The 19032-nt window shown below is 28.4% G+C and overlaps 1 protein-coding gene across 1 annotated transcript in view; it reads right to left on the bottom strand.

The window, feature by feature from the left end:
* Positions 1-2607: 2607 nt before the first annotated feature.
* The window catches only part of LOC136982806 (PHD finger protein 13-like), a 34427-nt gene continuing 18002 nt past the window's right edge, over positions 2608-19032 (bottom strand). Inside the window, exons 3-5 of the mRNA XM_067279335.1 lie at positions 18729-18827; positions 12159-12273; positions 2608-4843 (exon numbers count right to left, since the gene is read on the bottom strand). Of these exons, the coding sequence (XP_067135436.1) occupies positions 4623-4843; positions 12159-12273; positions 18729-18827 (435 nt within the window). The 3' untranslated portion in view covers positions 2608-4622. The remainder of the gene's footprint in view (positions 4844-12158; positions 12274-18728; positions 18828-19032) is intronic.

The raw sequence follows: 19032 nt of genomic DNA, 5'->3' as shown, positions 1-19032 counted from the left end.
ATCCCATACATATCGACGGGGATATACCTCAAGTGGGCAATGGTTAACTGGGCGCCAGACATTTGGGCGACAAAATAAGAGATTAATAATAGGCAAAATACAAAATTTCTTGTTTTGTTTATTAAAATCGATCTCCTACCCAGTAGATCAATATTAATTTATATTTGTTTGAGAAACGAGTTAAAACGGTTTTTCGAAAGAATTAGAAATAGTTAACAAATCACATGAAAGAAAAGCAGTTCTCCGACAGTTGTTTCGGAAGAACTGCTTTTCTTTGATATGCTTTGTTAACTGTTTCTGACATTCGATAATTAACAATGTTACAGTACATTATTCGAAAGTATTTCCTTTTCCTAAAGCCCTGGTCACACTAAGCGATTTTCAGCCTCGCAGGCGACCGCGACCGCAACTGCAACAAGCGCGAGTCGCGCGCGTCTTCTCGTGGTCACACATTGTTCGTTGACGTTGCAACTCTGAAAGACGTGACCGTATAATAAACCAATAAAACTACAGTAGCTTGTTTTTGTCTACTTTCGTGAGTTTACCGACATTTTACGTTCTACTTAAGAGTATTTACGGAATTTTAGCTACTTTCCTTATTAAAATAGCGAGCAGTTCCTTTTCTGGAATGAATAAAAGGAAAAGAGCGCTAATTTTGTTAGAGCTGGCGAGAATATACGAAGAGAAAAATAAGAAAAAACGTTCATGCTGGGTTAAAACTTGGCGAAATAAAAATCAACGGGCTTAAACAATCGTGCTTTCACCAGCTGATGAATGAATTAAGGCTTTCGGATGCCGAAGGTTATAGGGGATATATCCGTATGAATATAATTTATACTTATATATAATTTAGGTGAAACGTTTCGTAGTTTGATATACCAATTTAGAGTGGCCCATAATTCGATATTAGTCATTATCCCAGAAGTTTTGGATGCTATTTATCAATATAAAAGTGAATATTGGAGGTTAAGTGTTGTTTAGAGGAAAGCTTGAATGATTTAATTCATTTATGAACGATATATTTTTTCTTTTATATAAGCATTTGTTTTATTCAATTGTATATAATTAAAAGTAATCAAACTTTTTAAAATAAATCTAACAATAACTTTTATAAATTCAGATCTGATTTCTATCAAATATAGCATTTAAATGTACTGAAACTGAATTAATACAAATGTTATAATCAAGATATGTTGACAAATAAAGAACACAAAGTATGACGTGGCACAAAGACGTTTTCTGATTGGATGCGCGTTTGTAACCGTCGCGAGTAGAACAAACTTTTTGTTTCTAGTTGCGGTCGCTCCGGTTTTCGAGGGGGATTACTAGTTAACGGGAACAGCCGTTGCGGTTGCAGTCGCCCGCGCGGCTGGAAATCGCATAGTGTGACCAGGGCTTAAGTTGGAAATAACTCGTAACTTGTAGTTTGTAACTTATAAATTGTACTGTACCTCGTAAATTTTAACCATATTTATATTTATGTATAATTTACCAATATTTACAAAAATAAATAAAAAATATCCCCCAATCGTTTGCTTGCTAAGCGTGCAAAAATTTGTCACCCAGTTAACTGTCCCCTACTTGACTATCGCCCAGCTGTCGTGTAACCGGATCGACACCCATGACGGGGTTATGAAAAACTTGCCATTACTTGTTACTTCGGATAAGAGCACTCTCCATAAGGGAGCATAACGCAGCGATCTCGACTAGAAAAAAAAAGCATGAAGTATAACAGCAAAAATAAATTGAAAAAGTAATGGCGGCGGTGGTGAAAAGATATAAACTACAGTCAGGGCATAGTTGTGAAAGAAAGCTATGTACTTTACTTAGTTATTTAATATATGCCGTTCCGTAATCACTCTAATTTGTTCCAGTGAAAATGTACAGAACTTTAAATGAATGTTTACGTAAGAAAATATGCGGAAGTATGAAAATACGTGCACGTTTGAGTCTAAAAATAGCGAGGTTGAGGCCGAAGTTTTAAACGCGAAAACGTTACGTCGGACGTTCAGCGCCACTTTCCTGTAAGCCTAGAAGTTTGACAATGGTGTTTGGAAAGTCGGTGGAATCATGCTCAACATTCCAAACGCCATTGTCAAACTTCTAGGCTTACAGGAAAGTGGCGCTGAACGTCCGACGTAACGTTTTCGCGTTTAAAACTTCGGCCTCAACCTCGCTAATTAATCTCATTAACTAGACTTCAAGTGCATTTAAAACGTATTTTTCATTAAATTTACCTTCGAATTTCGAAAATATCTTACACGAAAAACGGTTGCCGATCCTCGTTCTAATTGCTGTGAAGAACTCAAATAACCCAAGGCTTTTATGAGAAGAAATGTTTTTGTTTAAAACAAATTTAGTTATTTAAATTGTATCCTGTGTATTGTGATTACACATATTGATGTAATTTAAATGTAGTATCTAACAAGAAACTTAAATTAAAACCTATAATTGTTCACTTCAATGAATACCTAGTATATAGGTTATATTGCAGAAACTAAACTTTACCATTATTTTACTGTAAAATCATAAACTTAAGAGAAATATATGTAATTTCATCCTTTATGGTTTAATAGATGTTCTATTACTCACGAAATAAATCAAACATTTTTGAATTAAAAATCAATACATTTTATTTTTGACAAAATTGGCACCACTAAATACATAGAACTGACTTTTTTAAAAGCACTCCCAAAGGGAAAAATCCTTTCAATCTCATTTATCATGGACCATTTCATCAAAATAAATTAACTATTTCACAAAAATACTTAACATATACATATATATATAAGCATAAACTTATATTTTTTTAAAACTGAATTGGAAATAAAAATTCTCTCATTAGGAATGTAATTTTTTCTTCATAATATTGCAATTCTTAAATACTGTATTATATATATAATTAGCATAGCAACTTCCATCAATGTATTAACTACCGTAAATTAATAAAATTTATGGTAGTTTATGTTATAGTTGGAACCATACATATTTTGAAGGTATGTTTCATTTGTTTTAAATTTATTTTAAGTTTTTATTTTATGTTATAGAAAACAACACTGGATAATACATAGCTATTTTATAGCATGCTAAGTTACCACTATTAATTTTTTTTAAATTGTAAATGAAGTTAAATGTACAGTGAAGCATCAAAAATCCAGACTAATTGTGTCTGGACCCAAATGATTTTCAAATATAGATGTAAATTAGCATTTTAAGTAAACTCCAAATATACTCTAATTCTAGTTTAGACCAGTATTTCATAATGAATGTAGGAATACTTACAATAATTCAAGATGTAATTTATAGAATCACTGCACTTAAAACAAAAAAAAATTACAGTGATACTAAGTCCAAAATTTAAAAACGAAAATATAAATTCTGAATGAATGTTAGAACAACTGGAGGAGGAAACAACACAGGCCGAAAGAACAACAAAGATACTGTCGAAAGCGTTAACATCTATTTTTAAATGGCTGCATTCAGATTTTTGACACTTCACTGTATATATTCATTAAAAAAAAAAAAAAAATCACTTATTTTTATAATCATTTATTTAAACTAATTCTACTAATTACATCAAATAATTTTAACATTATCAAGAAAAGCTTATCTATAGTAACTTTCTTCTTTTATAGGAATTGTTTATAAATACAATTATTCCACAATTGTTTTTTCTCTTTTTGCTGAAGAACTTTGATTAATTCTTTCATAATATTAGAAATGAAATCTTGCTATCGTATGATTCGGTGATGATTTTTGGGATTTAAAAATTTCAAAAAATACATTTAAAAAATAATTTTTCAATATTTAATGATTTTATTAAAACAATTTAAATGTATTTAAAGTTACGGTTCCTGATTAATTTAGTATTTAAAGTTATTTTACTTTCTGAATTCACATTTTAATGTTTAAATAAAAAAAAAAAACAAATGGCATTTTTGAAACTACATATGTTTATATTTACAACAACCAATATTATTTAAATGCCAAAATGTTTTTATTTTCCAGTGCTCTGACAAATTAGTCTATCGTGAAATAATATTTCACCACTCACATTTGTGAAAAATAAGAATCTTAAGTTCAGGGGAAAATGCACATTTAGAAATGCCATTCTTTTTTTCCAAAAACAAAAAAAAAAAATTTAAAAATGACAACTATTTCACTGTCTTCTGTTACAAAATGATAACATTAAAATATATTTTTTCCTTTGTTTCATGACAAAATATATATAATTCCTTCTATAATTAAAAGTATTAAATTTGCATGGAAGGAAACATTCTATAATTATATTTTGATTAGTTAAACATTAATTTAAAATGAATAGGGTTTTTCTTAACAGCAGAAGCCTTTGTTCCTGCATTTAATGATTACGACAAAACATTTCAAATTGTTTTCAGTTAAAATATACAAATGGATTACATTTGGGACATTAATTTGTCACAGTTATATACAATGTTGCTATTTAAGAACGTATTGTTTCTAACTGATAAAGGCAACTGATATTAAATATTAAAATGATGTCAAATGCCAGTTTTTATGTATTAACAATGAGATGTTAAACAAATAGCACAGTTACAGATGAGCAGATATGTACAACTGTACAGTAGTTCTGTACTGTTTAACTACGTGCTTATTCTCCTCTCTCCACGTATCCTTTGTGATCTGCGGGTGGTGGTTTGGGATTCTTTACACTGCTGACAAATGAATTCTTCGGGAATATTATTTCGTCTTATCTTCGCACAGGACAAATGAACCCATGTTAAACATTGAGAACATTCAATCATTGGCCGTCCAGCAAAAGGTTTCATGCAAAAACATGTGATGAGATCATAAGAATCTCCTTCTGCAAAAAATTTTAAAAATATATTATACTTTTGTAATTTACATATATAAAAGTTTCAATCAGTTCATAAAGCTAAATTCTTAAATAGCCAATTATTATATATTCAATTGTTTTGACAGAAATGCAAGAGCTATTTCTTTAGTAATGCATGTTAAATGACATTATTATAAAATGTGATTATATTTATTATGGAAAATTTAGAAATTTTTTGTTATGAAATTACAACTAACAACAAACTATGGTCCTAAGTTTCATACATTTTCAATTTATAAAAATCAAATTGCTAAGTTTACAAAAGTAAAATTGTTCCTTATTCAGTAGTGTTTTTGACCATCCACAGTTTGCAAAGAATATAAATGAATGATATAGAACACAAATTGATTCATTGAATTTAAAACAGGTATCATTGAACATGTGTTATATTCAATTGTTCTTATTTATATTTCAAACAGGTGCAGTCAATTTGTTCATGTTAAATAGATGAGACAGTATCACAAACCAACTGCACTTCTAACATTACCTCCAGCCTGTTTTGTTTCCAGACAAACCTTTTCTACATCTGTCATCCTTGCATTCTTTTGTCATCAGATACACAACTATTGCAAAAGGAATTAGAAAACATTAAAACTTTTATTTTGCTAGCAGGATACCATAAAAATAAAGTTTACCAAATTAATCAAATGAATCCAATATTCTTTGTTTCTTATTATTCAACTCCAATCAAAGATGCAGAAAATTTGTCATAATCACTTTTCAGTTTTGAGAAATTTCCATTTACTCTCTGCTTCATGTAACTAGGTCTCTTCCTGTCTATCCATTGTTTTCCAACTTATCTTTGAGAGGCAATATAGTCTCAGATGGAGATCCTGGGCACTTATGGAATTAGCTGGAGTCTAAAATTTCTTTGACTTCAATATAATAAAAATATTAGAGCACATCCAGTCATTAAAATCTAGAATAAGTGGAGCACCATAAAGATGTTGTGAACAACAGAAATTCAATTAAATTGATTAATGTAGTTCTAAATAATAATTGCCAGCTTTTTTGAGTTCATAAAAGGATAGAAAAACCACATAAAACTCTTTGAAACTTAATATGACATTGCCAATCAACAAGTCAACAAATAATATGAATATTTTATCCTTTTTTCCTCTGTTTTTTAAAATATTTACAATATCTCCTCTACAAATCTTTGTATATAGTCATTACTTTAGTACATTATTTTCTGTTTTTACACAACTCTCTCTCTCTCTCTCTCTTTGTAGTAATTTTTTCTGTTTAAAATTTTTTTAACAAAAGCTTATACTTGCTTAACATATTGTACTATTTATGTTTCATTTGTAAGCAGTGTGCAAGATATTTCTCACATTTAAAAACTGATTTATCATCCAGCCATATGCCAGGATTAAAAATAATTACAAAGAAATCCAGATCCAGAATATAAACGAATTATTCCTGTCTGATACTTATAATATAGATCATTTACCACTTTAAAATTTCTTCAAAGATTTAAGTGTTTTCATATCATTATTAATTACTGTATTGTCAATGCAAGCACACCAGAGATATTTATTATATATGAGCAATATATCTATGTATTTCATTTGGCATTGACCATAGCAAACACAGTATATTTAGGAATTTAGATATCTTTCAGATTAAACATTTCTGTTTGTAACTTCCTAGGCAGATATTCCCCAGTTAATGTCAAGCAAAAATAAAGCACAACATTTTTGGATCTAATTTCATTTCAATAAAATTTTAAATTAATTTCTTCTGCATTAAACAGATGAGGAATAAGCAAACAAATTATAACACTCTGTTACATGCTTCTGCAGTAAAAATCTACACTTTAAATGAAAAGACAATTTAATAAATACTCCTGGACAATCAGATACATAATAGCAACATTCTGAAACAGTCTGAAGAAATTTTGAACAAATTGATCTGATTAAAAATAATATTTTTTAGAAATCATGGTAAAAATTTAATGATAAATATATCCGAAAATTTATCAATTTAGTTTCAAAATGTCATTGTTATATTGTTTCAATATCATATATTTGCATGAAAATGTAGATATATATACTTCAATTATATGTTTTTGCAAGTTGATCTTCACAATCTCTTGATTTCTAAATTCTCTTCATAAAGTGTCAAGAGATCATATTGTTTAGCCTAATAATAATGAATAAGAAACTGAAGAATTTTAAACTTTGAATGTTTTTAAAACAGAACAGTTTTTGCAGACATTTCTCCATTCTGATATTACATAATAAATGATAAGAACTCCATTATTTCATGGATTTAAGAACAGGATTTACTAATGTTCTGCAATATTACTATATCATCTTACATATTTTCATGGAAAAGAAACATTCTCTAGCAAACTTTAATAACATACCAATTCCAACACACTCTGACATAATAAACTTATATTGAAAGAATACATTATTCATAAGGCCTTCAGGCACAAAATTCTTCGGTGTAATAATTCAAAAATCACTCTGCAACCTTACTAATCAACATCTTTCTCTATTGCCCCTCTTTTCCAGAGAAAATGAATAGCCCATTATCTTCCACTTTAGTAAACAATAATTGTGGCCATTTGCACTGTACTATGTTTCAACATAAATGGAATTATCTATACTATGTTGTGACATTTTACGTAAAAGAAATTAAGAAATACTTGACCTCCTAATCCATCAAGAAATTATTTATATTCAATTATACATTTAAATTTTCAAGCAACAAGTAATTTGAATGACATTTTTAATATTCTAATTCAAAAAGTATTAAACTACACTTCTATTTAACATTAAAAAAAAAAAACCACATTTTAATTAAAAATTAATAAACCTATAATTTTTTTATTCTTTATAAATTTTTCATTTATTCTACAATGATTAAATTTTATAATGTGGGATTTACAACTCAAAAATTTTTAATTTTTATAAATTCAATGTCAGAATATTCAATTTAAATTTTCAACAGGAATTGTATTTATAGGTATTGAATTTGGTAACACAGGACATGAAGACCAACACTATCAGGAGATGAAAGTTTTTAATGATTTTTTTAAAATATAAAATTTGATCAAAATATGCAATACAAGTACGTAAATCAGGAAATCCCAATTTAATTTGGCCACATTGGCAGAACTGATAAAAGGCAAGTTCATTAAAAAACAAAAAACTTCATTGAGTTTGTTAGGAGCAGGTAGGGGCAGAAGGCCAAACTGAGAGACAATGCTAATTTCCAATCAATGACTGATTTCAAAGAAAAAAGTATAAATATAATTTTGTATTGCAAACATTTGTTATGACTAAATCATGTGAGTTTGGAAGCCTGAAAGTTACATGTGTATTAAGATCTCATTACCATATATATATAATTCTTGTTGTTTGAGATACTAAATTGAGTGTAATACTGAACTGAAATATCGATTTCAGAGGTGATCAAATGATAGCAATAAATTGGGAATTTACTGTAGTTTAATAACTTTACAATGTAAAATAAATTATAAAAACATTTAAAGTATTAAGAGATAAATTATAAAATTTTTGTTTGAAGTATCCTTGAAGTATTTTTGTTTGAAGTTCCTTTCTAAGAAACTAACAAGAAAAAATTTCATATATTAATTTTATATTTCATTTCAAGATTGCCATCAACAAATCACTAGTGATATACTTTAATTTTATCTTTAAAAATTATACTGTATTTTAATGATGCAAATTATCACCAATAATATATTAACAATTATTATTATTATTTCAAGTGACATGTTTTAAAATAAAACATTCATTTGTTTACAGATAACTTTATGGTATCATCATATTAAAATGAATAAACCAAGTTAATTAAAGCAAATAAACAAAAGTCAAGTTACGTATATCAGTTCACAAAAGTTTTTAAACATATATTTATATAAAGTTGTATTACAGTATGTGTATAAAGAATGATAAGACTATGATATATATCCGTAATAGAAAAATTTATATTATGCAGATTTTTCCAAATTGTATTTGCTTGCTTTTTACTATAAAACAGTCATAATTAATAGCTGTACTGTTCTATAATTTAACTCTAAACATGAGACATTCCAAAAACAAAGAGTAAGACATCCCAAGAAACATGCAATTAATTTGTATTCAGTTTGAGAAAAGGATAATAAAACAGAAAAACAATGTTTCTAATATATTCCAATTTAAAGTCACTCCATTTTTAACAAAGTTTGCCATTTATAGTTTGAAAATGTTTCAGATTTTAATAATATACTATATTACCTTAAAGCCAAATAAAATTAATGTTAGTAGTCTAATACTTGAATTTTATGCATTTAATTTGTAAAAAGACTTTATTAATAAAAGTGTGTGATATTCATCATATTTAATTTTATATCAGAATTAAACGAATCATATTTGCTTACTGAAAAAAAATTTTAAATATCATTCTTAGACTGTTCACAGAATACAAAGTAAGTTAAAAATTTTTTATACCATAAAATGTAATGTAATATAAAGATGATAAATCCTATTCATGATACAGAAAAGAGTCTTGTATATCATTGGTGATATGTATGATTGCCAATACGTTAAGTTTTTATTAAATACTTATGATTGTTATTAAATATTGAATAATATATGCATTTTTATAATTATTATTTACTTGAATTAATAAAATAAAAATATTTTTCAAAATCATCATCATATAAATTAAATGCTAGAATAATTTTATGAAAAATGGTTACAAATAATTTTAAAATATAAAGAAACATGTTCAGTCTAATTTTTTAATTTTTTGAAAATACTGACTGCATTATAAATATCAAATTCCAATTCTTTAGAAACCCAAAATATTTTATTAAATGCAGATACAGTTTTGAAGTTTTAAAATCTTTTCTAGATTTAAAATTTTTAATTCCAGAAAAGTGTTAAAGTTTTTATAATTTAACTTTAATAAATTCATAAAAAGGTCAGTGTTTTAAACCAACAGAAAATTATTTCTACTCAACTAGTATTTTCAAACTAAATACAATCATTATCAGTTCTATCTTAATCATTATCAAGTCTACTTAACTAAAACATAACACAGATTCAAATACATAGGGCCAAATTAGGAATTTAACTATAGTATACTCACTCATCTTAGCCACTGTTTTTTTTCAACCTTTGTTTGAAAATATTAAATTAAAAAAATCCAAAACATATAAAATCAAAGCCATGAATATCTAAGTTTTGTAAAAGCCACCAGCCTTGACAACTGTTTACCCAATCTCTTGTGAGCACAGTGATGTTATAGCTACATATATGGATATTACTTACAAGATGGATGTGTAAATAATAGCCATACTTGTGGTATTGATATAAATACTGTGTAGAGCTTTATATGAAACTTATAATACAGTTTTTAATTTAAAAATTATACTATGTAGGTATGTATGTAGGTGTGTTAAAACACTTGTAATCCAGTTAAAATGAACCAATTTATTATGAAAACATTTTCAACTGTCTTTAACAGTCATCTTCATAATATAGAATGATACATAAATCAAAATTCAAAAAACAAAATTTAAATAAAATAGAATTCATGCTGGTTGTCATATGCATAAAAGAATGCAAAAACAAAAAAAAAAAAATGAAATTAAAATAAAGATACAAAACAAAACAACATAACAATCGCAGAACATGAATATGACAAAAAAAAAAGTATAAATATAGCCCAGATGCATTTGTGGTTCAGCTCAACAATAAGGTATTATAGGAAAAGAAAAAAATTATTAAAAATAAAAAACCTAGCCACAGTTAAAATGTTAGAGAAAATAGACATACCGTATATTTCCGCAGATATGACAACCTTCAGATAAGACGAGGTATAAATTTTCGTCAAAGTTTTATAGTTTTAGCATATATCTGTCCTATAAGATGACCCCCAGCTATCAATGGCCTATGAATTTAGTTGAGATCAGTGATCATCATCTGGATAATAATACTGTATAGCATATACGGAATTATGTCCTGTTTGTAATTTTTCAAATAAACAAATTTTATTTTCTGCCTTGCTATTGTTGCAAACATTCGCACTGGTTCGGGCATTTGGGTAATGACCTTGACTATTCACAAAAACGTCGTACGGGTTATTCTATTTTGTGGACCTACTCTCTACTAGTAAATAATTACGGTTTGTCCGTTTTTTTATAATGGTTTTAATTTATATAAATTTCAATGTAATTTTTTTGTATCTGTCCTATAAAATGACCCCGGATTTTGAGGGGCCTTTTTTATGATTCAACTATCGTCTTATCTACGGAAATATACGGTAAGTAAAACATGCATCATGGGAAACTGTATCAATACTAGAGACATTTCTCCTGATGTTTGGAAGTATACCAGATGACCATAATTAAAATATCTCTATTCAATGCTGTCTAAAGAGATACTTAGCAAGCCAAATGCAACCAGATATGGTACAGTGACATTTTAGAACTTGCAAAACATTTCCATTAAAAAAAAACTCACCACTAAGGCACTTTTGTCACTGAAAAAAAACAAATACTATTTGTACAAGACACTCATACTATATAGAGACCTTAGCAATATAGTTTTATCCCCATTCTAAAGGTGTAAAACCTGAAGGCAATGCAAAAGTCAACCATAATTCTCTGTAATGCCTCTTAAATGAAGAGTCTTTTGAAGCTATCAAATTTGTAACATTACATTGATAAATCACTCTTTAAATGTTCCCACCAAAACTCCCACGAATTCAAAATTCTGAAAGTGCCCTAGTAGTGAGTTTTGGTACTAATACTTTCTTATATTAAAATGTCTTCCACATGTCCCAAAATGTCACCATACCAAAAATTTAGTGCTAACTTTACATACAGTGTTGGCTACATATATTATAATTATAATAATAATAATAATACAATTATTATTATTATTAAGATATCTACAGCATTTTCATTTTCATTTATTTATATCTATTTAATGTCACTTATTCATCTTTCAATATTAAAAACAATATTTGTTTAAATACTTAAATTTTTAATTTCATCAAACATTTGAATCTAAGTTCTATTTTCGTTATGTAGACCTTATGATAGACCTGTATTTAGATTAAAAGTATTAGTCAGGTAAAAATTTTCTGCTGGTTTAAAAAGTTGGGTATTACCTCTTTATTAACCAATCTAACAAGCTAATATTCCTAAAAAATTACTAAATTATATGACAACTAAATGGTATGATTAACTTCAAAAATTTAATTTCAGAATAAATTGATTTTAATATTTAAGAAACAATCAGTAATTTTTGCATACCAGATTCAATATCAGTAGTTTTTATTACTGATTGGGATGTGCTGCCATTGCTCTCCGATGAAAATGTAAATTCCCCACTTTCAGTACTTCCAACAGGGCTGGTTTGATGAATTTCCTACAAATTTTAAAAATTAAACTTTTATATTTAAAAAATTTAATTGACAAATATATATATATAGATAACTGAAAAATAAGGCCTATTAAAGTTAAATATCAATGTTTGTACTTGAAGCCTTTATATAATTATTTCTATCACACTTGCTTACTTTAAAATTTAGTTTTTTTTTTTTTTTTTTTGAATTAATATATATGCCTCAACTTTTTATATTTTCTCATTTTGTATTATACAGCTATCCCTTGATTAATGCAGATAATTAATCCCTTGATCTTGTTGCATATATCAAAATATGGTATCTATGTTAAGTAAAGACAGCTACATAAATTAAAACTTCTGGTGTGTATATAAAGGGATTGACACAATTTCATGTGTTAATTCAAGCCTGCGGTAAGCAAGGGATACCCTGTATTACTATTCTACTAAACATTATAAGCAAATAATGAGAAATTTAAAGCATTTTTTTTCTTCTGCAAAAAACTCTAAAATTTCCAAAATTCACAATTTGTTTATACAGTAACCCTTCATTATATCGAGGATTCAAATATATTGTGCTTTTTTTGTCCCCAAATTTTATTTTAAAATTTTCGGGACCAAATTAAAATATCAATTGCCATTGAATTTCTTTTTGCAATGAAATATGGTATTGTATTCCTACCATTGTCCTTGAAACTACCAATGCAGGTGAAACAATAAATTCAAGATCTATTTAAGCAAAACAGGTGGACAGATCAATTATCATTTGTTTTGTTTTGATATTAAAAGTTGTTTGTTTATTGATTTTAAGTACTAGCTCCTCATTTACAAGTTTCTGTGAATTCAAAATTTCATGCTTTTATATGAACTGACTGTATTGCGTAAATTCAAGAAATGAATGAATTCATCATCCCTATCTATTAACACCATCACAAAACAGACATGACAGTATCAGAGACATTACCTGATAAATTCACACAAAAATATACACATTCACTATTACAGAGAAAAGAATTGTTAATCAAAAAAGGACAATTATATGAAACAACCTTATTCCACAATCAACTCTTGAACAAACAACAAGAACACACAAACACAGTCAATTGGTAGATGAGACACTGATTGACTCAGACTCAGCAGTCAATTCATGAAAACATACTGTATAACATGCATCAATGAAAACAATTATAGCTAGTGACACTACAGATACAGATTTAATTAATATGTTAATTTATTTGAAGAAACACTTACTAGATATCCAGGTTTAGTTCCCACAGAGACCATGAATATCCAAATTACACATCAAAATGAGTAGGGAAAAACTATACTACTTAAATTCAGACATATATATATATATATATATGTCTGAATTTAAGTAGTATAGTTTTATATATATATATATATATATATATATATATATATATATATATATGAATTTAATTAGTGTAGTTTATTCCCTGCTCATTTTGATGTGTAATTTGGTTTGAATGTGTTTTTTAATATATATATATTAAAAAAACGCATTCAATCAGAATCATCACTTTCAGATATACATACATTAGTCAATTCTGGTGCAATCAATGTATCCACATACTATATTTTTAAGCTATAATCACAGATAATCACAATCAAAGCACAGATAAATCATAAAACCTGACTGACAAAGACTAGAAACATAAATACATTACATTAGACAACAATTAAGCAGGCTGATATTCTCAAACAAAAACTAGCAGCAAAGTTGCAAAGACTGAAATGATATAAAGCCTGTATGCTAGAGAAAATAATTATTTACAAAGCACTTTTCTACAGACAACTACATATGAAACTCACCATACAATCACAGCACAATGGTATGCCAACAGAAAAACAATTAGACTATTGGTCTGCTCTTTGGTCACACACAACTAAATAAACATGCTTGAGAAACAAAAGAAAACATGCCTGATACACCAGTCTTGTCCTGTGTCAAAATAAGCATACACAACATCCAACATGCATTACAAAGAACACACAGTTGGAAAAACTATCTAATGGAGACAACATTCATAATTTCTGGTACAAAAAATTTACATCATTGCATCAGGAACTAGCCAAACATTTTACAAACACAATCCATAAGACATGCCAAAATTTGTTACATAGGGCATTGCATATATGAAACCCAAAAACCAACACCACCAGAGATCTGTACACAATACAGACCACTCACATGCCTTTCTACACACTACAAAATACTCACTTCATTCATCACAAACAAACTACACCATCACATAGAACAACATATTCTCACAAATCAACAAAAAGGCTGTCATATAAACAAAATAGGATGCAAATAACAATTACTCAGATTCAATTATTGCAATTATTACAAGCATGTAAACAATACAGAAACCTACATGTAGCATACTTCACATTACAGGAAGGCATTCAATAGCATATCATACTCATAGTTTATTGAATACACTACATCTGTACAAACATTAAACACATTACATTTACATTAAACATTCATTACATTTTTAGAAAACAATGCAACATTGGAGAGCAACATTACATCTCAGACTACATCAAAACAAATCAAATACATGTAAGTGAGGCCTTTTCCAGGGAGAGTCTTAAGTCCACTTTGGTTTTATCTGGCCTTGAACCTAGTGTCCAATAGATTAAACAACACTAAATACAGATATAAGTTCAACAAAACAACACAATACATATTATCTCATCTCATATACATGATGGCATAAAACTATGCATCCACACAAACAGCTAAATTACTTGCTAGATTATCAGTGGAACAAATGTGTACATTCAAATGTTTGGCCTAGACCAGGGGTGGCGAACCTGTGGCACGTAAGGAGAAATCATCTGGCACGTAATGTATCACACAATTTCTGTCTTTTTCAATCATCTTTTTGGTTTACCATCTGATCATCCTTTTTTCAATCAGCTTTTTTTACATTTATTCTAATTAAAGCGTATTCGTTTAATTTCTTTAAATATCATTATTCGAAGTCTGAAACTCTGGCACGCATTAACATCTTTAAAGCTAAGTATGCTTACAATATGGCATGCGGACACAAAAAGGTTCGCCATCCCTAGCCTAGACAAATACCGAACACTTCATGTAGGTAAAAAAAGAATCATAAAGACAAATGATTTTATACTCAGAAATGGTCTCATTATTGAAATACAAATATTTAGGATTCCAACAGGCCAATCTCACAAATTACACACAAAAAAACAAAGACTAACAAAAGAACACAACAACAGATTAAACTGAATACTACAATGCACAGAAGTCTCAAAACATTAGGTCTTTCACAATGCCATGTAGAGCAAGATGCATTAAATTTTAGACAGTGAAATATGGATATGTTTCATTTGTTTTGTAAGGAGATAGACATATAGGGTATGCAAAAGCAAAGTGAATGAATTGCTATAACACTAATTATAGTGGAATATGCAGTGAGATTATGGCTTGCTTTACAAGTGTCACAAAGCTATAATTCATGTTATAACATTTTCTTGTCTTGCTTTTGCATATCCGCTGTATCCATTCCCTACAAAACAAATGAAACATACCCACATATTCTCATTGTCTAAAATTTAATGCATCTAACTGTACCTACATTCCACTACAGAAGGCTGCCATACTAAACTTACATCATAGTCAGGAAATTATTAAATACAGATACATACATAAATAAGCATACAAAAAAATTTTCTGCTGCTTTTTGCCACCCAAGGTCAAGGCATCAGTACATTAGCCAAGAAGTTTACACCCCACCAAAAAATAAATAAATAAAATAATAATAATAGTAAAAGGTAAATTTTATTTTCAGCATTTGGCAACACTGTTAATTTTATAAACACACATTTCAAGAAATCAAAATGTTGTCGTCTTGTAGTGCTGAAACAGAAATACAGATCAAAATATTTTCCAAGCAGAATTTTTCACCAAGTGTCATAAAAAAATAATTAGAAACAAAACATTTGTATAAGTATGAACAAAATTTGTAGAATTATCAAAAACAGTGGCAAAAAGTGACATGCAGTGTTAGCAGACAAGAAATCTGCATCTGTTTGGAGAGATGGACAAGATGGGTGGATAGAGTGGATAAAAAGAAATCCACTTGTGTTATAAGTTATGGATGTATGCACACTAAGTAGTTGAGCAAACAGAGAACAACTTACTTGGGAGGAAATCAGTCTCACATTATTGAGGCAGTGACATTTCCATCCATCCATTTCAAACCAACAAGGTCCCCAAACCCACATGGCCCAGCAGTCAAAACCTCCTGGCACTCTTCTCTAACAGAAATTGCCTTTTTCATTTTTTCGAAAGGTGCATTGCTTAATTCTTCATAAACATTACTTATACCAAAAAAAACACCTTGTCTGAACACATTTATACTTTTTTGCTCTAAACTGGCATTAACTACATAATGAAAAAGGACATACATCTAATATTTAGAATCAAGGACATATCAAGTTCCTTAATATATCACTGATGGATTTCTATGGTTTTTTTTTTTTAAATGTCTGTCTTTTTCTCAGAATAGACAATACAGTACTTCTGAAAAGTTTGCAAAGACATATGGTCAAAAATCATACAAGAGTGCATAGAAGTTTTCAATGCTTGGAAAAGAAGATACAGGGCTATTAATAGACTTTACAAGCAGCACAGAGCAGACCAAGGCTATTCATCATTGAGTTTTGAGGGACAAAAATTAAAAAAAAACCAAAGTGTCTCAAATTTGCATGAACATCCTCCATACTACTAGATGTTTTTCCACTGTTAATTATTAAAACATATACATAATTCTCAAGAATTTATTTATTATGTAGATGTGTTCTATTTATAATTGCATAAGATATGCACTGAATTAACAATAACATGATTTACAACAATATTCACCAGCTTGACATTCAACCACTGGTTCCATAACTGCTGATCAACTGTGTCTTTGATCTCTAAAGCAGTTGGTATTCACTACCTCTACACAACTGTTAATCCATTGACCAAACAGCTAATGATCCATTTTGTAAAACAGACTGTTAGCGGTAGCAGTCAAACATCATTTGTGTATATATATATATATATACAGGGTGGGCCAGCGAAAACGAAACGGCAGAGTGTTCGTGTTCGTCCAAGCAAAGCGCTCGGACAGGTCGATCTTTTGCTCGAGGGGACATCTTTTGCAATAAAGTTTTTGCGATTCTGAATACAAAAGACAACAAAAAATTTTAAAAACTCATTTATTTTGTATTAACTAAACAAACATTTATTTCGAAAAAAATGTTTGTTTAGTTAATATTCAGAATCGCAAAAACTTTATTGCAAAAGATGTCCCCTCGAGCAAAAGATCGACCTGTCCGAGCGCTTTGCTTGGACGAACACGAACACTCTGCCGTTTCGTTTTCGCTGGCCCACCCTGTATATATCAAAATTAATGGTAAATGAATTCTACCCATTTGATCTCTTAATTATTGTTTGGTAAATTTCATTCATTATAGTATTGTCAACATCAAATATTAACCATATACTACAAATATTGAAATAACAGGATCAAGGAATGTATTCAATAGAATGTAAATATTCTGCAGATAACCCAATGTTAAATATGATGGCTTTTACAACAAAATAAAAATTATTCTCCAATAAACTTTCTTGAATTAAAAAAAAAAAATTGTTGTCAGAATTAGTGAAATCAAAAAATTCTATAATTGAAAAAACAAAAACGTATACTCTGACTATACTTAACCAACTGTGCAGGATCAAAGTATTGACTTTGATTTTAAATCACCAACTAAAATGGGTGAAGTCTGGTCAAAAAGTTGGAGAACACAGATTGGAGATTTGACCTGCATTCAAGCAGGGTTTGATCTTCAACTAAGGTTAGTGAATATGACAATTAGAGAAATTCTTTTATGACCTAGAGATGACTGATTATAACCTAGATTTTGTAGTAAACAATTAGTCTTGAAGAAAATTTATCTTGCTTTTAAACTCAATAAAGAAGTACACATCTAATATTTTAGAATCAATGCTGAATAGGAAAAAATATATATATTAAAAATATTCCGTAACTTACAACAAATTCTTCATATAATTCTATGTTTACCACCTGTGTAGAATAAATTTATGAAATTCATATAGAATATAAGTCAATATACTAAAACATTTAAATCTGAAATCTTGACTACATTAGGGAAAAACACATAATTACTAAAAAAGTTTTTATGTAAAATAAGTTTTAAACTAAGAAAACTTTTATGTTAGAAAGAAGTTAATTTATAATTTGCTAAAATTAAAATCAATTCTAGACATACTATATACTAAAATAAGATGTTCAATTATCTTTAAGATGTATAAAACAACTAAAATATAAAATTTAAAAACATTCTTTTATAATGCTAATCTGCTTTATTATTTTTATATTTTAAATAAAATTAAAACAATAAATAAAAATTACCTCTTCTTTTGTGGCTTCATAATTTTCATATTCTAAAATGTATTTGCAAAATGTAAAAAAGTCTTCAGCAGTTCGTCTTCTTTTCCTAGGTGATCCTTCCTATAAAGAATTTTTTTATAAATACATATATTGAAGTAGTATTGCAGCATAATTATATTACCAATCAAACAAACAATCTGATTCTTATAGAATATTTTCAATTTTAATTTATTTCTAGTTATTAATTACAACACAAGATGGCAGCTTAACTGCCTACCTCTAGCCAAATTGTTTAATATCTTATTAATTAATTAGCCTTAATGTA

This window comes from Centruroides vittatus, unplaced genomic scaffold, assembly GCF_030686945.1.
Source record: "Centruroides vittatus isolate TY-2023 unplaced genomic scaffold, ASM3068694v2 contig_863, whole genome shotgun sequence".
NCBI lineage: Eukaryota > Metazoa > Arthropoda > Arachnida > Scorpiones > Buthidae > Centruroides > Centruroides vittatus.
The sequence above is the reverse complement of the archived record's forward strand: the minus strand, read 5'-3'. Positions and strand labels throughout refer to the sequence as shown.